We start from the raw sequence: 21,478 nt of genomic DNA on the forward strand, positions 1-21,478 counted from the left end.
AGAAAGCCCACATTTGGAAAAGCACCCCGTACACTGTATATGGGTTTACAAACATACAATTGTATAATCACCTACAGTCATTCATATCTATGGGCTTCCCCTGCTGTGAGAAAATAGCCAGAATGATTACATTGTTGTATGTGAGAATGAGCCCTTCTACTGTCTTTATTAGGGCAGTTTATATGGAAAAGTGGAGGGAAATATAATTATGTGCAATAAAAAAAAAATGAATTCCTGTAGTATACTATTGACATGTATTTACCACACAGTTATCAGAATACATTTAGACACAGTGATCCTCTAACCAACCAATCAAACTCCATCTGGCTTTGGCCTGCCATGGCCAGAGGTCGTGTATTGGTTGCTATGGGTTACAGCATTCAGGGACGAGCAGGCCGCACGTAGGGAACATAGCCACCAATAGGAGTGACGGAGAGGGCAGTGTTGTCAGCACACAATAGGGGAAGATCCGGATCACGCTTCCCTCTCCCGCCAGCGGCAAAACCGACACAACAACACAGCTCGCCACCTCCACCTCTTCCCGCCTACCGGACGTCCTCCAGCTGCTCGCTACCGGAAGTTCCCGGCGGGACTGTCTGAACGCGAGGCGATCACCGGGGAGCCGTCCAGCTGAACGCGGATCACCGGAGATCACATGGGTACCGATGTTTTCCTAAGTCCTATTAGAGGTGGAGCGCCACTCTCGCGGCGGGCCCGGTGGTCGCCATGATAAGTTGTGTAATTGTATGTGTTGTATCTCCTCAGTGCCATGCCGCTGCTACACCGGAAACCGTTCACTCGCACTCCGCCGCCCGCAGACCTGGAGCCTACCGAGCGCCTCTTCTACTGCCGGGTGACTAACGAGGTGTTCAGGGACTACGAGTAAGAAGCCGGATCCTGTCTTTGTTGTCCTGCCATTGTACTCCACAACTTCCCTCCCAGCACATGTCATAATATGAGGGCGATCCTTAGCCGTATGCCGGGCAGTTCACAGGAAGTACTGTGTGTGGGGTACGAGTGTACCCTCAATATGTCCAGTGCCAGGCACTAGTACTGTATGAGGTACATGTGTACCCCCAATATGTACGGTACCAGTGACAGGAAGTACTGTATGTGAGGGTCATGTGTACCACCAATATCTACAATGCCAGTCATAGGAAGTACTGTGTGTGAGGTACATGTGTACCCCCCCAATATGTACAGTCCCCATCATAGGAAGTACTGTGTGAGGTACATGTGTTCCAACAATATGTACAGTGCCAGTCATAGGAAGTACTGTGTGTGAGGTACATGTGTGTCCACACTATGTACACTGCCAGTCATAGGAAGTACTTTGTGTGAGGTACATGTGTACCTGCAATATGTACAGTGCCTGTGTGAGGTACCTTCAACATGAAGAGTGCCAGTCATACCGTAGGCAGTACTGTGTGTGAGGTACATGTGTACCCCAATATGTACAGTCCCGGTGACAGGAAATACTGTATGTGAGGTACATGTGTACTGCTAATATGTACGGTGCCCATCATAGCAAGTACTGTGTGCGAGGTGCATGTGTAACCCCAATATGTACAGTGCCCATCACAGAAAGTACTATGTGTGAGGTACATGTGTGCCCCAATATGTACTGTGCCTGTCATAGGAGGTACTGTGTATGAGGTGCCTGTATATCCCAATATGTACAGTGCTGGTCACAGGAAGTACTGTTTGTGAGGTACATATGTACTCTCAATATGTACAGTGCCGGTCACTGGTACTGTATGTGAGGTACATGTGTACCCCAATATTTACTGTGTGGGATACAGTGATTGGAAAAGCCAGAACTAGTTAAAGGGAATGTCCGGCCAAACGTTTTTCTTTTTTCATTGTGGATAGAGTGGGGCAGTATTGGAACACCTGTCTGGTTTTTGTTTTTTGGGAGTTCTGTTCGATTTCTCCTTACTTCCTGTCCCTCAGTAAAGATTAAATCAGACAGGAAGTGAGGGAAAATTCCATCGGAATTCCAACACAACGTAGAGGAATGCTGGGACACCGGTCATCTCTTTGTCACTGTGTCCCTGGTACAGTTTTCTGTCTGCGTCTGTCTGGTTAAACTGTTGTCACCCTGACAGGCTAGATTTGCATTTTTGCTCAATGTATTTATTGAAATCTGTAGAAGCCTAATAAATCACATGGCGACACATGTGAGCGCATTATCATTCAATCCAAAGCGCAATACAATGCACATTTTGATGCGTTTCCGTTGATTTCAATAGAAAATGAAAACATTGGTGTGATTCCAGCTTTAGTGAGGCAGAATATCTCCATCTGGCTCCCAGCTACAAGTACAAATCCCCCCGGAAGTTTTATTCCCTTCCCACACTTTCCAACACCAAAAACATTGTCTGGATGTACATTTTAAGGCCTTGTTCACATTGAGCGATTTATCACGCGGTAATTCCCGCGATATCGCGTCAATTTACTGCGCGATATCGCTCTCCAATGCTTCTCAATGGGGCAAAGGGTCCTGCTGTCGCGGGTCGTGTGTCGCTACAGCAGGACCCTTTTTGGAGCGGATTTAGCCGCGATTCAAGCTTGCTCAATGCAAGCATTTGCGCAATATCGCGCAAAATGCAAATCGCGCGACAAACGCGCGATTTGCGAACCGCTCAATGTGAACGGGGCCTTAGTAAAGGGCAGACTCTCCACACAGAGAATGTATTTAAAATGAAATAAAGAGTATTCTTCTTTGAGCTGAGGCTGCGGGTGATTGATCTGTCATTATTAAAGGTGTCAAATATTAAGTGTAACCATCAAGTCCTGCTGTGACCCAGGTGGATGCTAACAATAAGCACAGCCACAAAATGCAACTCGATGGGGGGATTTATGAAAACTAGAGCAGACAGAATCTGGAAAAGTTGCCCATGGCATCCTGTCTGCTTCTCTCGTTAGTTCAGTTAAGATTTGAAAATGAAAGAGAGAGAGAGAGGCTGATTGGTTGCCATGGGCAACTGCTCCAGATTCTGTCTGCTCCACTGTTGATAATTTCCCCCCGTATCTATTGATTTGGGAGCTTTGGGTGATTATTAGAGGGGCAGGATGGTAATCCCCTTCACCTCTAATTATTGTAAATTAGAAAAGCTAAGTGTTACTGTAAAATATAATCTGCATTGTAAAGATGTACAACAGGTAGCTGCAAACAGCTAGAAATTGCTGCTTTAGGCCCCATTCACACGGGCGGTTTTGCCGAGCGGATTTTTCAGCACTGAAACGCATATGAATAAAATCCCATACATTCCTATGGAGGCCGTTCACGTGAACGCACAGAAATAGTCCCTGAGCTTCTTTTGTCGCGCTGATCAGCTCGTTTTGCTCCATTGACCAATGGAAACGCGCTGATCAGTGCGTTTTTATGCGCCTTTCAGCAGTTGAGCCTGCTTCTCATAGGACAACTAATAACAAGCTTCAAAAAATGCTGTGACATATGAACATAAAACGCCTGAAATACTCGCTACAAAAAACACGTGAAGAAACGCTGTCGCACTGGTGTGAATGGGGCCTTGTATCTTTTGAGTTGGGAGCTTGTGGTGAAATTCAGGAGAGAAGATGGGATTGATCTGTCCTCATGGAACAATAGAAATGCCATGTACAACCACAAAGTGCACATTTATGGATATAACCCCTGAGATGCAAGGAGCCAGTGCTTTTGTTCTCCTAAAGTAATAGTCCAATCCTAGAGTAAGCTCAAAGCTTACAAAATGTTAGTTGCCTGGCTGCTATGGTGACATATTGGCTTTCATACTTGAAGTTGCTGACCAGGAAGAAGTATGATGGTAAGAATAGCCAGACGTCATTATTTAAACACTTGGTTCTGTTTAGTGACTGATGGTATTGAAGCAAGTGGGCTAATATGACTGCCATAGTTTCTGCAAACTAGTATTTTCAGAAAGAGAGGACAGCAGTGGCAGCCTCCATGACAGGTTTCTTATGTCGGTGCTGAGGGACTTGCTGGCAAGGTAGTTATCGGCTAGTGTTTGAAGTCCCTCGTAGTTTGACTTTTCTTTTCAGATCCTCTGGAGTTGTCATTGATATTTAAGTTTTTCCTTGTCCACTTTTGTTATGAAAGCCCGGCTTGCTATGCATTTGTTCTGTGAAGTACTTTTACCCGTTCCCTGTACCCGTCCTCACATGTGGCTACACTTTTTGGTTTTTGTAATTTGTCATTTTTTGTCTTTTCTGTACTTTTTTTTTTTTTAATGATCAGTCAGATAATACATTGCTGGCAGTAACTTATCAGGGCTCGCAGTCCTGCGTGATTTCATGCTGGCCATCTTCCTTCTCTTTGTTTTCAGTTGCTTTTGTTTGAGATAGACACAACTCCCTGACTGTTCCCTTTGAACACAGCAGACGTGCAGAGAGGCTGGTGCAGCAGCTGAGTTGTCGGTTGCAGTAGAAAGCATCTGAAGACACAAAGCCTGCATGTAATCTGAGTGCTTGGCAATATGTATTTTACAACTGGAAGTTATTGTTCTGGGAGCAAACTGCACACATGTGCTTTCCTAAGCGAAACTTTGTCATTTACATAAACCTACTGCCCTCATCTGCTGGATTTCACCTATTTTCTCCCAATCCATGTAATCCTTTTGGACATTTTTGGTACAAAATGTTAATCTTTGTAATTTCCTTTGTTTATCTTTGTGTATGGTTGGTTTTGTGGTTCTTTTAGTGTTTCACAGTTAAATGTAGAGTTCATAACTTATCAGTAAATCTATTTGCTGCTGTTTTGAGGTCTTTGCTGAGCACAGGTGGTTCTTAGAGTGAGCAAAGCTCTGTAATACCTGACTTGTTAGATTTCCTATATGGATTAGAGACCTGATCTCAAACTTCTAACAGTGCGCACTTCTTGTGAGTTTTGGGGCCCTGCAACCTGCCACAAAAATGGAGGATACTGCTATAGTATTATGGGTACTAAACATTTTCCGGTTCAGGCCCGTCTAGCTATGGTATGCTAAAGAGTGATGATGACCACGTAGGTCATACATTTTTTTTTTTTCCCCGTGTCTTACCATTGGAGAGGTGGAAACCATTCGCAAATTATGGTGGGAAATAAGTATTTGGTCGCCTACAAACAAGCAAGAGTTCTGGCTCTCACAGACCTGTACCTTCTTCTTTAAGAGGCTCCTCTGTCCTGCACTCATTACCTGTATCAATAAGATATATCTCTATATATATATGTATAGATATATATAGTTTTACAAAAAGGGTTATTTTTCAGAACTGCATTGTGGTTGTATGACCAGTTTTAGATGTAAATGATGGAAGGAAGGGGAGGGTGGAGAAGGGGGCAGATACTCTGTGCCCTGTAGAAAATAATGAAGGGTAATGGATTTACCAAGTTCTTGGTTTGGTATTTGTAGCACAGTTGCATATGACTCTAATGACCTGTGTTCATTGCCTTTTGTTCACATCAGAACTGTTCCTCTCACCAGATAATACTATGGGAATGCAAAAGCAGCATGAATCAGGTTAACTGCACCTGTCTGTACATTTTGAATGATCTCAGAAGCTTCTCAAACTTATGTCAAAAGTAAGCTATGTTTGCCCTTCAACACATGTCGTTACTGTGGCCATTTTATAGTTGCTATTGCGAAACTTTCCCTCTGAAAAATAGCAGTTTGCTGGGTGTCATGCTGAGCAAGTAAGCTTGGAGGAGTATGTTGTATAGGATGTTGTACACTTTGCCTTACATGATTCCCATTCTAAGGTTTCTGTCTCAAAGTAGTGCAGTTACTGTCATTAACGTAAGACTAAAATAGGTAGGTGCTTTAGTCTTTCTATATAGCAAGCCGTTCATTTTACTTTAACCACACTAACGGAGTCAATCAGCCTTTTTACGGTGTACAGAATGCATCCTGTAATACAGTCCTCACCCTGCTTGTAAGTTTTCTGTATTTCCAGGCTTCTTATGTTTAGTTATTTTAAAATATTTTTCCACCTTTTTTTTTTTTTCCTTCTTTTTAACACAGTGAGTTTTTTGAGCGCACTATTCTGTGCAACAGCCTTGTATGGAGCTGCTCCTTCACGGGAAAGTCTGGACTCACCTATCAAGAAGCGCTGGAGTCTGAGAAGAAAGTAAAGAAGAGTTTGCATAATTTCCCCGAGCCCATAGCGGTTCCAGCACTATATCTGGCTACACTTGCCAGTCATCAGAAACTAACAGACCTGTGCGATGATATATATGAATATGTGAAGGATCGCTTCTTTGTTAGTGAAACTGTTATGGTTGTGAGAAACAGTGGAGCAAGGTAATGATTTTTGCACATTATAGAACTGAAAGACTTATGAAAAATTAGTTGATTACAATACGATGAGTGTTGATAGTACAATGACTGAAGTTCTTCTTGATTTTGTCTGATAGTTGGATTTTACAGTCAGTCTTCATGCTTTGTTGTTAATCTTTCAACTAACATCCTTTTTAAACATGATGGCATTGCACAGCACTGATTGGAGGAACAGACATGATAGTGGGCGGGCACAGCTAGCTGTCACTTAGGTAGTTGGGGTGGATTCCCACAATATTGTTGGGCTACGTCCTGGCTGCAACACAGCTCTCCAATATCGGCAGATAACGGTAAATGTACTCCTATAACCCAGAAGAGAAGTAAAGCCAAAATAAGTTTGGCTTTACCTCTCTTTTTAGAAATGAGAAAGCTGGAAGGAAAGGATTAGGTGTGTGTTTTGGGAATCGGTGTATTTTATTCATTTTATGTTCATCAGTTTTACATTTTTAAATGTATCAGCCTCAATATTATCCACACCCATCTTTGCCTTTATATAGTTTATGAACATCTGGGCAGAACATTCGAGGTTGAGGATCAGCCTCTCCTTGCAAAGGATTGGAAATAGGGGCTACCCAGAAGCATATCATCTATAATCCCAACCCATAATAAACACCCGAAATATGGCCTGCTGTATTTGACATATAGGGACATTGGACCAGAGATGGTTCGCTGGGGGTGAATGCAGCCAAATCTCAAAGGGGTTACGGGACAGTAATAAAACAGGGTATTTAATTAGGCTAGCAATCTATGAGAGATCAGGGACTCGGTCATCCGCATCTTTATCCTCATCTTCTTTCACATATGTAATCTTAAAATGTATTTAGAGCTAATATGTTAACTTCAGTTTAGGATGTTGTAATGAAGGATTAAAGCCCTATCGGTTTATTTTTTGGTGTCTTGTTTTTGGTGTCTTGTGTCCCATTGGGGAGATTTTCTTTTACGTTCTGTCCCATAGACATAGACAGGTAGTAGGAGTAAGTACATAGTGAGAAGTCCCCTCCTGGTTAGCAGAGCAGGTGTCCCCATTGGAGGATTTCCAGTCTATTCCTGTTGTGGCAGCTGCGAAAAAATTGGATTTCCTATTAGTTTCTTTCCCGCTGACAGTGTTCACTAGGACAAATAGAGGATGTGAATCCACCCAGTGGGGACATAGGTGGCAAACAAAACGTGATGGGTTCTAATCTTTCCTAGTCTATTTTAGGACTTAAAACAAGATACTTTTTGATTATTTCTTGACTTGTGAAAGATGTAACTTTGTAACTGACCTGTATCAAATGTAGGAAACATTTTACATGAAAATAAAATTTTAAGGTATACATTTTTTTTCTAAAATGTCATTCTATATAATATAATATAAATCTTTGTTCTTGGCTGTGTGGATTTAAAAGACAATGAAGGATCTGCAGCTTGATTTGAACTGCCTTTTGCTAGTTTGAATATATCACTGAAGCAGTAGCATGTATCAGGAGTCCAAACTTGTATTATCAGTGGCTCACTTTTTATATTTTTGTATCAGGTTGGAGTGCACAATTTTGGAGATCAAAGCTCCTCCACAACAGAATGGGATGACAAACGGTCATGACGTCAACAATGACACCATTGTCATCAGTGATAGCGATGATGAGGAGCCTACTGTACCAGACAGCTGGTAAGCAGACCTTAAACTAAACCATTGCTATGTGCATATTTGTTAATATTCCAGCCTGTTCTATCATGCGTCTTCTTAGTGTTAATGGTAATAGGGTTTATTCATAAAACAAAAGTAAACATGACCGTTCCCAAAATCAAACTGTTATAAGAATTAACTTTGCTATGCTGTGGCTACATTGTTACTGTCGGTTCCTAAGAGAAGTAAATACTTGTAGCATCCGTGCACTGCAGTACTAAAGTATTTTGCTTGTAGTAATTGTCTGATACAGACTATATTTTTCTTTCACAAAGTACTGTGTCTGGACCCTGCTGGATTGGACATTGCAGGAATATCTTGAAAGTGATATTTGGACCCTGGGTTCCATGGCAGAGATCTGCTTCATCAGCTTCTTCTCTCTGGCTATAGCAGCCAGATGACTGACACTACACTACGGAGGGAGAGCAGCAAGGAGGAAAATGCTGATCTCCCTCCCATCTTACCTCCTGACGCCCTCCCAAGCCGGTCCCAGGCCGCAGATGGGCTAGTGGATTCCGGGATTGAAGGTGAGGCGGCGGCACTCGAGGAGGTGGGGCGCGCAGCCAGCCAGCACATACATACGATCAGCAGGCTATAGAGCCGCCGATCGTATGTATGTCAAACAGCCGGTAACGGCTGTAAAGAACGGGCCGTTTTTTTCTGCCCGTGCGCACGCAAAGAAGAAAATAAGCCGTCTAATTACGGCAACCCGGCCGTGTGAGTCAGCCGTCCGTTTTTTCACAACGGCCGGGCGGCATGAGGTTAAGGACCCCACCGATTTGTGGCTGAAAGCACTTTCTAGAGCTATGTTCTCGCCAGTGGATCCTGCCTTATAAACCTATTTTGGTCCTACACAAGAACAAAGTGGTGTAAAGGCCCAGAACTTCCCTCCCTAAAATCATTTCTGCCTTTTCATCTCAACAAGGACACAGTTCTTTTGTCTCTCTCTACGGCTCCTGTTCATCAAGAGGAGATTTCCCTCAATGGCTCGTTCAGAAAAAAAGATATCCTTTAAGTAATTCCAGATGGTCCCGGTAAGGTGCACCATTTCTCTCCCGTTCATTGAAGGACACAGGGCAACAGATCGTAGATCCTGAATGGTTGGGTATAATTTCACCATTTCTAGATGGCTTAGACAGGCCATTATTTAAGCTTACGGGCGCAAGGATCGAATTCCACCCATCTCCATCATATGTGGTCACATGTTCTCGGGTGGATTATAAGGCCTCTCCTGATTCCTGCTTTATACCAAAGGTCCTCCAGGTGGCTGTCTGAGCTGTGCAGGCAGTCCCCAGTTATGTTTTTTTTTTCTTGAACCTGTTAGCATTTGCTGTGTTGCCGACCCCTCATACTGCTTTTGGATATCTCAAAGGATTAGGACTGCTGTGTCCCTAAGTGAATGAGAAAGAAAATAAAGGATTGTCTGCTACTACAAGCATACCCAGTTTCATAGCAAACTGTGCAGAGAGCATGATCATAAACACAAAAGGGTGGTACCTGTGTCTGTCAATGGACTCCAAGAAAAGCATTTTACGATGATGGAAAAAAAATAGGATAACCCTTTAGAAATAGACGGGTGCATTCTGTCTTGGTTCTTTTTCTGTAAGCTAGAACATCTGTATCTTCCTTTCAAAATGGAAAATAATATAGTATTCAAATAGTAAAACCAGTCCTCAGGTAGGTGGGTCAAAAGGTACTAAAAAGTGAAGCATAAACTCTTTTTTTTGGGGGGGGGGGGGGGGGTTAATTTTTATTTGTTTTGTGATGTATGCTATACTTTAAAATTTACGAAATGTGTTAATTTTACACTAGTGGGGGGAGGTTTAGATGTTACGAACACGTTTATCCCTTAGTGACACCGCTTCAGAAAATGTTTTCATTCCTGATCACCAGAGCAATTTTTCCATTTTTGCTATGTGTTTAACCATTGTTTCAACTTCCTCATTCACTGCCCCTACATATATACCGTTTTTTAAAAGGACAAAATGGGCTTTAATTTAATGTGACGTATGCTTAAGCAATAATAATGTGTACGTAACAGAAAGTAATTCATGATGAATTCTTTTACTTGTCCTGACTTAACCACTTCCCGGCCGGCCGTTGTAAAAAAAACGTCCAGCCAGGAGCTCTCTAGATCTGACTGGGCGTCTTTAGACGTCCGCTCAGCCACGCCCCCTCACGCACGAAGCTGTATATTGCGGTCTCTCAGGAAATCGTCCAAAAGCTTCTTGAATGATTCCACACTATTTGCTGAAATCACTGCTTGTGGCAGTGGGTTACAGACCCTAACCGTGCGAACTGAGAAGAACCCCCTTCGCCCCTTGTGTTTGAATTTTTTTTCTACCAGTTTTAGGTGGTGGCCTCTAGTCCTCATAATTATAGACTTATCCCTGCAAAACATTCCCTTCTTGATGCAGGACAGGATTCTGCTTGCTTTGCTTACAGCAACCTGGCACTATAATCTATTAGGCTGGGTTCACACCTAGGCGTATTGAATATGCGCATTTGCGATTCGCGGTAAAAAAACCGCGCGACAAACGCGCGTTTCCGTGGGCTACTTGGCTGTATCCCAATGGAAACGCGAGACCAAAGCGCCCCAAAGAAGTACATGTACTTCTTTGGGCGTAGGCCGTTTTGTGTCGCGTTCGGACGGGCGGAAATACGGCAAGATGTGAACCAGACCCATTGAATATAATGGGATTTAGATGTTTGAGCGTTTTGTAGAGCGTTCGTCGAGCGTTGAACGCGCTACAAAACGTTCAGGTGTGAACCAGGCCTTATTCAGTTTGTGGTCTACAATGACCCCCAAATCTTTCTCCATTTCCGACTTCCCTAGCGGCATACCCATAATTGTATAACCCATTTGCTTATTTATGATCCCAAAGTGCATAACTTTGCATTTATCGACATTAAACCTCATCTGCCACATAGTTGCCCACTCCCCTATTTTATCCAGGTCCTCCTGTAATGTTATACTATCTTGGTCCATTTCTATTACCCTCCCAATTTTTGTATCGTCGGCAAGCACTGAGATATCACTGTTTACTCCGTCCCCGATGTCGTTAATAAACAGGTTGAATAGCATGGGTCCCAGCACAGAAACCTGAGGCACACCGCTAATGACACTTGCCCAGTCTGAGAGGGTACCATTTATTGATACTCTCTGTACCCGTTCCTTTAGCCAGTTCTCTATCCACGTACACACCCTTCCATCTATGCCCATAGACCTCAGCTTGTATAGTAAGCGTTTATGAGGTACCGTATCAAAAGCTTTTGCGAAATCCAGATATACCACATCCACAGCCCTCCCTCCATCCAGATCCATACTTACCCCCTCGTTGTAACAGATATAAATAGGCGTTATCTCTATTAGGCTGCAAAAGTAGAAATACACTTTTTAATGTTGCCTAAACAACGTGTTAAATATTTTGGGTTTGGGCTGTGGCTACATGGAAAATTTCTAAAAGCAAATCTGTCATTTGGTAGCTCAAAGAAATGTAAGATAATTCCTTTATTGCAGGCTTATGTACTGCTGGAGCCCCCCAGAAATCATACAGAAATTCTGTAAGTCTGTATTTGCCTGCATCTTATCTACCCATACCTCCCTATGTTACAGCTCCCTGTCTGGCAATAGATTTGCTCAGGCACTGATCAGTGATTGTGGCAGGTGCAGAGTAGTGTGGACATGTGCTTTTTGTAGGTGGATTTTTTTTTTTTGAAGGGCCTCCATTGGTAGATTGGGGTGGTGAGATGGCTTATAGCGCACTGGTACCCAACTTGCAGCCGGAGGCCCACATACAGGCCTTTGCTACTTGTTGTGTGGCCCTTGGACCCCAACAGTCCTTTTTGAAAGTGGCAGCATTGAACTGTGAAGTGCTGTAATGGCAGTGCTATCTATCACTGTTATGTGACATGTCTCTAACCACAAGTGGCATGGTCACATATTTTGACCATACACTGTAGTATGTCTGCAGTCTTGATAATTTGTCCAGCTCTATAAAATATAAAAAGCAACACAGAATGAATTCACCCAGAAGGTAATTTGTAGCTTGCCAATAAATTGGTATGAAGGCTAAACCTCTTATCAAGCTTAGTATGTTTCTAGCTCTGATCAGCCAGTATTATTCATCTGTATGACCTTTGTTTGTGGTTCACCTGTTTCTCAAGAGAGAGAGAAAATGGTCTATTACTAGTGCACCACACACATTTATAAATCCAAAAAATACTGGCTTGTTTACAATTTTTGATTTTGAAGGATTTCGTTTCATTTTTGTGCCTTTTTTTTTTTTTGCCTCTTGTAGGAAGAAAATTGAGCCTATCGATCCTACCTTATTCAAGTACAAAGTGAAGCCTGTTGTAGAAGCAATGTATGAATCTGTGACTGTCAGACAATGCCAAGTCAGGTATGTATTGGGACTGTGGACCTTGTAAGGCAGCAGGAATAATGCAGCATGGGATGTGATAGGATCCAGTTACACTCGTAAAAAAGCTGCAAGACAGGAAAACAACTTTTTTACTTTCAGTGTGTGGCTAGCCATACACTTGCAGATTTATCTTGTTAAATTAGTTGGATTAAATCGCTCATGTAGATGGAGAATTCTACTCTACCGGCTGCTGTATTCAGACAGCTAGCACCTGCAGATCGCTGAATATTTTTAAACATTGAGTGCATCTGAATGGATACCGTCACTGTTTGACTAAGAATTTTCCACTTCAGGTGAAGTTTGACTAGCTGATTGGTTTTAACAGGGCTACCCACTTCTGGATTTCTGGGTAGTTCAGCAAGGATTGCCTGACATTCGGAGTGATTCCTTAAAGTAGTATTAAACTCTCAAACTTTTTTCAATAATAAATCCAAATCCTTAAAATATATACATTGCTCAGCAAAGTATTTCTTTAAAATATTCCCCCATCACTTACAATCCTAGTTTCAGAACATCTGCAACTCTCTCGGATCAACGCCTCTGAACTTCTTGTCCAGTACAAGATCACAAGGGACAGAGCAGTCTCCAGTAAATGTACATCTACTAGCTTGGAGGAAGAAGGGAGGAGAGGGGAGCAGAGGGGGTGGGGTGGCTTGATTTGCTGTGATTGTAAAGAGGCACACGGCTTACTAGTACACATAAGGGTGGCTTCATAGGACCTTGCAGGGGAAAGGAGCCTCCCTAAAACACCATGTCCCTATATCTCCAGTGCTCTGGGGACCAGCTGATACTGCAGGAAAACTAAGGCCTGGTTCACTCCTACGCGCTGTAAAACGCTCAACATGTGAAAACCAATAATTGACCTATGGGTATGGTTCCCACCTGGGCGTTTTACAGCGCGTGGGAACGCGCTGAAAAGCGCCCTATGCCCAAAGAAGTACCGGAGCGTCTTTGAGGGCATATTTGCCGCGCGTATCCATTAGGATACAGCCGGATAGCCCTCGGAAACTCGTGTTTGTCGCGCTTTTCTTTTACCGCAAATCGTGGTGCAAACGCGCATATTCGGTACGCCCAGGTGTGAACCCAGTCTAAAACTTTTAAATATCAGGAGCAGCATCCATTCTAAGTGATTTTAGTCAGCATTTGAAATTGCGTAAAATCCTGTTGACTTTAATATCACTATAAGGTTGACAATATGAGATGTAATAACTGGAAACACTACTATCTCTCACCAATTTAGTTACTGGAGCCTCATAGCCACATTTTCCCCATGATGATTACAGTGGGGAATACTTAGAACTTCTGTCAGGTTCCCTCTTTTATATGACATTATTGATTTTATAACTTGTACATTTTGAGCCCTAGTATACACTTTAATATCACTAGATGGACTCAGAGAAAATGGGGGGCAAACGTGTGTAAATATTTGTTTACACTGCTGGCCCTCTCCTACGATGCTTCCAGCAGAGGTAAGTAGTTTGTGGTCTTGCCATAAAGATTAGCTATCCTCATCTGTAGCTCTCTGCATGTGCCAACAGATGCCTGTTTTCTCAGTGGCCAGACTTGTGTATGCCTAAGATTTTAGAAGATCATTGGTAGTACTGGAGGAAAGGAATGATGCATGGGGCAGTGTATACCACTCTTTCTACACATGTCAAGTGTGAAGTAAATTTTTCTGCAGAAGATTTGGCGATATTGGATATGGCTGTCAGCACTAAAGGTGCACTAATCCTTTTAGATGGTCTTTATTGCATTTAGATAAACCTATGCTAAGCTATAGGGATTTCCTAAATGTGTGAATACACAAATGGCTATAAACTGCTGCTAGTCTGGCATACATAAAGCTTACTGTATTGACCTTTGACCATTTTTCTTTATCTTTCTCTAGTCGAAAGTCTTCCCTGTTTTCTAAAGACAGACTGAAATATTTTTTGAAGTTGCACTGTGAAATACAGAATGGAATTGTAAAGCCTAAGGTAAAGGATGGGAGTTTCTATAGTTGAGGTCATAGAAATGTAATCTAGACAACTAAGTTTCACTAACTTTCACTTTTTTTTTTACATTTAAGTCGAGCTCAATTTCAAAGTACCAGATCTTGGAAAAGAATTACTTCCGTTACTTTCCTGATGAGCCTCCTAGGTTTGAGCCTTCAGCAGATCGAAAACCTGTTAAAAAGGTAAATTACATGGCATATCTAGACGAAGGGGGAGTTGGAGACGTGCATTGATTCCATCTTACTGATCTGTAAAGCTGGCAACACAAGGATTCTGCTGAATCGGCCAAAATTCAGTCCATGCATGGTCCTACACTATCCAGCAGGATAATCTGTATGGCCAGCGTTAGTCTGTCTTCAGACAAAGGTCTTTGTTTTGAATAGTGTGGCAAGGTTACAACCTCTGTTGGGTTTTTATTCCTGTGTATGTCCTCGGAAGCTTTCCTATCCATCTGATCGGATTCAACTGTGACATGGACAGCATTAAAAACACTTGTAGTAAAGCATAAAAGTTTTAGAAGATCCTGTGAAGATTCTGTTGCTGCTATTCACGTGAAGGAAGATTTCCTCTCCAGGTGATAGGTGTCAGAACAGGAAGAGATGAAAAAATGTTCTCTATGGAGACACAACTGTCAAAACTGATGATCTATCCCCTTGTGCAATCCAAAATCTTAAAAAGAAAAAAATATGTATGTTTGGAGCTGGGCAACAAACACAATAACATATTCTTGTCCTTATTCAAGAACAATTATGTAGTGGAAGCCAGTAAATGTGTGGCCACTTCTCCTTATTGTGTAATTGTATGGCATAGCATGGCTAATGCTTGATGATCTTTTGTAGACCTGATGTTCTGGGTATCTGTTTATTCTGTTTTTTTGTACTTTAGTAGAGAGTAAGAATAAACTTTGTTTAGAAATTTAAACTACCCGTTATCAGAAACCGTTGCTTTTTTGGTTTGTATTTTGTTAATATGGCTAATTACTGTTGTAGGACAATGGGCTCACACCCAGACAAAGCCTGCTCGCTGCAGCAAAGGAGCGGGAGAGAATCATGCAGCACAGGAGGGAGCTCAGAGCTATGGGTAAGATCATTTTAAAACCTAGGAACACTGGAAATCGTTCATTGTAGTGTCATAGTTTCTGTTTCAGTGACTTTGTCTAACTTCCCCCCTGGGACACTCAGTCCTCATACCTTACTAGGGTTTTGTATTTTCTCGTGTTCAAGAAATAGTTATCCCATCCCAGACACCCCCTTTCCATCTTGAATGCAGAGTAACCAGAAACCATTTGCCTTATGCCCCCCAGATTGCATGTCTCAGAGAAAGGAGGGGTGCATATCTTACATGACAGACTGCAAGTGCTCGTATGAGGGAACCCTAAAATCCTTGAGTGCAGACAATATATTTGCTGCATCCCTTCCCCCGGGGAAAGGAGAGGGTTTCTGGGCTGGTTTGGACACAATGGGTGCCAATGCGTTGGCAGAAAATTCTCTAGTCTTTGGCTAACACAAGTAGAAGCCAGGCTTATTTTTTTTGAACAATAGATTTTTATTAAGAAATAGGTCAGTAGCAGATGACAAATTCATTATTCAGATAGATACAATAGAAGTTGTGCAAAACTTCCAAAGCGTACACATAATTTGGAAAATATATATCAATACAAAGGCAAGGCAAATATCACAAATGCACATGAACATACAAAATAGTGTACGTTAGGTAGGTATGGGCTATCTGTGCAGGCCATTTAAATCAACAACTATACAGTCAGAACTGAGATAATGCGAAATAGAGAAGGAGAAAGAAAGTAAAGAATATCGGTCAGTGTGATTCTGTGTGACCGGTGAGAGAAAGAAGGTCAGGATGGTGAAAAAAGATCATATATATTACGGCATAACAGCGGCTTAAATTCCTACGGCTTAGGTACATAATAGTTCAACCAGGATTTCCATAGGTATTGAAACCTGCCTTGGGATTGGATTCGATAAGACATTGCTTTCTCATATTCGCATTGGGAGTTCACCCTTGACAGAGTTTTAGTCAGTGTAGGCACCATTACCGATTTCCCGTATCCTGCAATCAGCAGTCTAGCTGCAAATAGAAAATGCATTGCTACCATCCTAAACTCCAAAGCATACATTTCAATTCCCACACTGAGAAGCGCAAGTTGAGGGGTCGGAGTGTTAGGGATACCTGTGATTTTTGGTCCCTTAGCAGTTTGTGGTGGTCCACCCTTTTGATTGTTAACCTGCCTGTTTCTGGGCTAAACAAGGGAACAGTCATTCCATAGAAAGAGGCCCCTTCCTCCCCCCCTTCCTTATTGGAGTCAGCCAAGTAGATGATGGTGTCGGTAGCATGATTCGTATATTCTGTCTCCGTATATTTGTTACGGATGATTTTGGCTTCAGCCTTAGTATCCTAGGGACATTTTGACTGGGCTAGGCTTTTGTGACAAGACCTGGCCTAAGAAATAGGCATGCTCCTTCAGGCCCAATTGATCTGACAGATTGAATGGTACAGGGCCTTAAGTACCTGTGTGTTAAAGAGCTGGACTCTAGCATTCTGGTGTTATGCTGGGCGGTGACTACAGTGGTGCTGCAGGTGAGCTCCTGGCACTTTGGGAGCAAACCTTCAAGAAGGCATCGGTGGTTCCTACCTTTTTGTAGGTGCCTTTTTGTGAAAATACTGGGCAAGATCATAAAGAACATCACTGGGAGCAAGTGTACCTGTTTACCCCACTTCTGTAAGGATGCAAAACAAAAGTCTTGGGCCGTCCTTTATGACTCGTTCACTCAAGAAAAATGCAGATGTATTTTGTGTATGTATAATGCTTTTTATAATACAGTATGTTAAAAATGTAATTCATTGTAAGATGCGTTTTTTACATGTTTTCTCTCCTTCTCTTTCTCTTTTTTTTTTTTCTTCCTTCCTTCCTAAGGTGGTCTGATTCTTTCATCTGTATTAGGAGATTTGTGCTTCTTCCCCCTTGTCTGGCATATGCTGGATGTACAGTAGTTAGGGCCAGCCATACGGTTGTACCTATAAACCATCTCCTCTTTTAGGAAGACTGACTCCCCCATTTGTTGTCTTGATTGCTGCCTGCAAAGGACTGGCGGCTACCTTTTATCTCTAAATAGATTAGGCAGACCATATCTCAAGCCTTTATTAGACATTTTTCTAGTCACTGACAATTTCACCTGGGCAGGTAATGCCTCTTGGGATCACCACAAAATTCTTGTGTTGGGCCTGTGGCCATCTTTGTGTTTTATCCTTGTACTTTTTGCTACTAAATGGTAGTTTAGGTGGGTCAGGGTTGTTGGGCCATCTATCTTTTATTTTTTAACAAAAAACAAAAACTAGCCTCCTACTGTTGCAGATGGTGCTATAACCCACTGGTTTTGGTTGATCTATTGCTCAAAGGCTCTTAATGAACTCATAGAAAATAAATTTAAGGTTATTTTCTTATTGGTCTCATGGATTTCCTTATCTTCTTTAGAGCTGGAAAAAGAGAAAATAAGACGGGAACGTGCTGATCGTATAAAGTCCAGAGCTAAAGAAAGACAAGAACAAATACAGCAGAAGGAAGAAATCAAGAAGATCGCTGAAGTTGAAAAAATAAAGAAAAGAGAAGCGCGAGAAAGTATTAAGTTAGAAAGAGACAAGGTAATTGTTCTACTGAAGCCGGGACACAATCTTTTCCAGTCATACTTTTGGGGGAAATAATTGAGGCTGATGCATTTAAGCTGGTCAACATAAAATGAGGTAAAACATTTAAGATTGCTAATGGGGAAAATCTTCATTGGGAGTCCTTGTTCCATTAAATGAAGGTTGAAACCTGTCTGTTTGCTTTTGGCAAAAAATAAATGATGTGCTCTTTTCTTTAGTTAATACATCAGCCCAATTGGATTAGTTAAATCTAAAAGACTTGTAATGTGTATTTCTGTGTTAAACCGATAGAGGTGAGCTGTGAGAGTATAAAGAAAGTCACTCTAGAACAGCGTTAATTCTCTCTGTGTTAACAGCTGCCTCTGTTTTGTTACTTAGGCATCCATATATATTTGGCCTGTCTATTCAGTTTGATATTTCATATTGGCCAGACTCATTTTGTTAAATACTGTATATTTCACATGCAAGTGGAGTGTCATTGGGGGATTATAAGCATGCCCATCCAGTATTTTTAGGTATTTGGTATTCAATTTCCGTATTACAAAAATAAGTAAAATTATCCTTCACTCTAGGTGCAGATGTTTTTTTTTTTCACTTTGGTGCATGTATTGTTTTTACTTTCTTGACTTGTCTTTACCCACTCACGCTTAATGAGTAAAGTCCTAACTCTATTCATGTACAATAAACAAATGCATGTGATAAGAATGTGGGCCTATTCATAGTTACATAGTATTTGAGGTTGAATAAAGACATTAGTCCATCAAGTCCAACCTATTAGGATCTCATTCTAGGAGTACCTGTACCCCTGTATATTACGGTCCCTTAAGAAATCGTCCAAAAGTTTCTTGAACAATTCCAATATTATTTGCTGAAATCACCGCCTGTGGCAGTGAGTTCCAGACCCTAACTGATCTTACTGTGAAGAACCCCCTTCGCCCCTTGTGCTGGAATTTTTTTTCCATCAATTTTAGGTGATGGCCTCTAGTTTTTGTAACGGAGTTAATTTTAAACAGTTTATCGCTAATGTTGCTACCACCATTAAACATTTTGTACATGGAAATCATATCCCCCCTTAATCTCCTCACCTCTAATGTGAACATGTTTAAATTTAGTAGCCTCGTCTCGTAGCTCTGGTCACAAATTGCACAGATCAATTTCTCAGATATCTTTAAAGGTTTTGAGTATTAGGCTCTAATTCATAGAGCATTGGCTCCTATCTTTGTGTTCAAAGTGCAGCTCTTTGCATCTTAGGTACTCAGATTAGTATGTTTCTGTTCTAGTGCTGAGGGATGTAATGATTCCTTTTTGTTGGCCTGTATTTCAGGAACGGGAAAAAATCCGTGAAGAAAAACGAAAATACGCAGAACGATTAAAAATGTGGAGTAAACGGCGGGAGGATATGGAGTGCGATGACCTTAAGGTCAGTATGTTACTAGAAGGGATAGACTGCTTGTTTGGTTAGATAATCAAGGAAATGTATACTGGTTTTGTATATATTTTTTAAGTACCGATCAGGGCACACAAAAAAATGGTCTTGTAAATGTGTAATATTGCATGTGAATATTGGGTTGTGCTATATTATATAGAATCCAGCCAGCAGAGGGAGCTGGAGTCTCTTTACACTGCTTTTAAAATTTGTGAGCTGGAGACATACTGTGAAGGGAATTTATCAAATCTGAAGCAGCTGTGCATGGCAACCAATCTGCTTCTTTTTATTTTCAAATCTTAACAAATCCCCCCCATGCCTCTTCGGCAAGAAGTATTTTTTGCTTCCTTAGAAACCTTTACACTGAGCTGCTTTTTTTGAAAAATGTCTGTTTAGAGCGCTCCGTAGCTCAAGTTCAGATTTACCCAAGCTACTCAATAGGTTTGAGTGGTTACTTATCCCATTTTTTCACCTTACTTGCCTGCTCTGTTCAGCTGGGTATATGAAGGTTCTGTTCGAGAGACGGTCTGAAATGAAATTGCTTCTGCTGTGAATTCTCTATGAATCCTGTGTCACAGGTACGCCCAGTATTAAATGTTTGCAGAAACAATACTTGCATGGTAAAAAGTAACCCATAGTGCTCTCACAATTCTTTGTCATGTATTACATGTGTTTTTCTAAAACAAAGATTGTATATAGTTATTGAAAAAACAATAAAACAGTTTAAAAGTTTTATAAATGTAAAACTAAAAGCCTAGCCAACAACTAAATACATAAAATACATGTAAAAAAATCTGTTTTACCTTCCTTTTAAAAGAAAAACAATTACATTTAGGATGTATTTATGAATACATGAACTGTATTGATTTGTGTCTTTTTTATAGCTGCCTTAAAAGAAAATGATGGCCCAACCTTCTCCTTCTCCAGTACTCTTCAGGGTCAAGAGCAGGACATATACAAATGTCCTCCGGTGACCCAAAACTCCAAAAAGTATATAGTGGGCTATTGCCTGCTATATACTAAGAGCGCAGAGCCACTCTGTCGAGATCCACCCTGCTTGCTGATTGACTGCTGGTTCTGCCTCTCTAGACCTAGGGCCATTTTTTTTCCTTTTTATAAGATTGTCTGAAGTTTTCAGTATAGTATGTTTGTTTTTTATTCATTTTGAAACTTTTACTTGTAGGTTTATCTAAAATGTGCAGCATAAAATTTGTCTTTTTCAGGAGCTTCCTGCAGCCACTGCTGTAAAAACCAGACTTCCCCCTGAGTGCTTTGGGGATGCTCTTATGGTTTCAGAGTTCCTTCACGCTTTCGGAGAACTCTTTGAACTTAAGGATGAGTTTCCAGATGGAATGTCCTTTGGTATGTGTGTACATTTTTTTCTTTTATGGTTTTTTGGAGGTTTTTTTTGTTTATTTCTATAACTTCTTGTAAAAATGTTCATATTGTATAGATGTGTAGGTTTATATTTTGATATTGTTATACACATTTTTGTTTCTCCAGAGATGCTTGAAGAGGCTTTGGTTGGCAGCGATCCTGAAGGCCCACTATGTGAACTGCTGTTCTTTTTTCTGAGTGCCATTTTCCAGGCCATGTGTGAAGAAGAGGAAGAAGTGGCAAAAGACCAGATAACAGAGACGGAAGCCAAAAGTTAGTTTTTCTTTCTTTTTAAATGAAAGGCATACCATTCACCTGAACATATTTTAGCACTATACAATTTACTGTGCAGCTTTTGAACTGCTTATGAGCTTGAAATTATCCCTTGGAGAAACTGTAATTTGAATTTAAAGAGATGGGACTGGTTGGAAAGTTTATTGTGGTTTTCTTTGTATCTGCGGTGCAAGAGAAATAATTTGGTGCCTGATTCCTCAAGTAGATGTACCAATCGGATGTTTTATATATTTTGAGTTAAGATGGGATCATACAGAGACACTACCACCTTGTGTACACAAGGCAAAATAACAATGTCTGTGCATAAGACCCTGACCCCC

At 41.4% G+C, this 21,478-nt stretch overlaps 1 protein-coding gene across 1 annotated transcript in view; it reads left to right on the top strand.

Moving 5' to 3' along the window:
* Positions 1-329: 329 nt before the first annotated feature.
* The window catches only part of BAZ1A (bromodomain adjacent to zinc finger domain 1A), a 72,825-nt gene continuing 51,676 nt past the window's right edge, over positions 330-21,478 (top strand). Inside the window, exons 1-12 of the mRNA XM_018567057.1 lie at positions 330-659; positions 766-882; positions 6,003-6,281; positions 7,834-7,965; positions 12,285-12,386; positions 14,296-14,383; positions 14,476-14,616; positions 15,391-15,481; positions 17,892-18,058; positions 19,386-19,481; positions 20,711-20,849; positions 20,991-21,137. Coding sequence (XP_018422559.1) covers positions 770-882; positions 6,003-6,281; positions 7,834-7,965; positions 12,285-12,386; positions 14,296-14,383; positions 14,476-14,616; positions 15,391-15,481; positions 17,892-18,058; positions 19,386-19,481; positions 20,711-20,849; positions 20,991-21,137 — 1,495 coding nt within the window. The 5' untranslated portion in view covers positions 330-659; positions 766-769. The remainder of the gene's footprint in view (positions 660-765; positions 883-6,002; positions 6,282-7,833; positions 7,966-12,284; positions 12,387-14,295; positions 14,384-14,475; positions 14,617-15,390; positions 15,482-17,891; positions 18,059-19,385; positions 19,482-20,710; positions 20,850-20,990; positions 21,138-21,478) is intronic.

Source organism: Nanorana parkeri, unplaced genomic scaffold (genome assembly GCF_000935625.1).
Source record: "Nanorana parkeri isolate BGI_ZX_2015 unplaced genomic scaffold, ASM93562v1 scaffold1002, whole genome shotgun sequence".
Taxonomy (NCBI): domain Eukaryota; kingdom Metazoa; phylum Chordata; class Amphibia; order Anura; family Dicroglossidae; genus Nanorana; species Nanorana parkeri.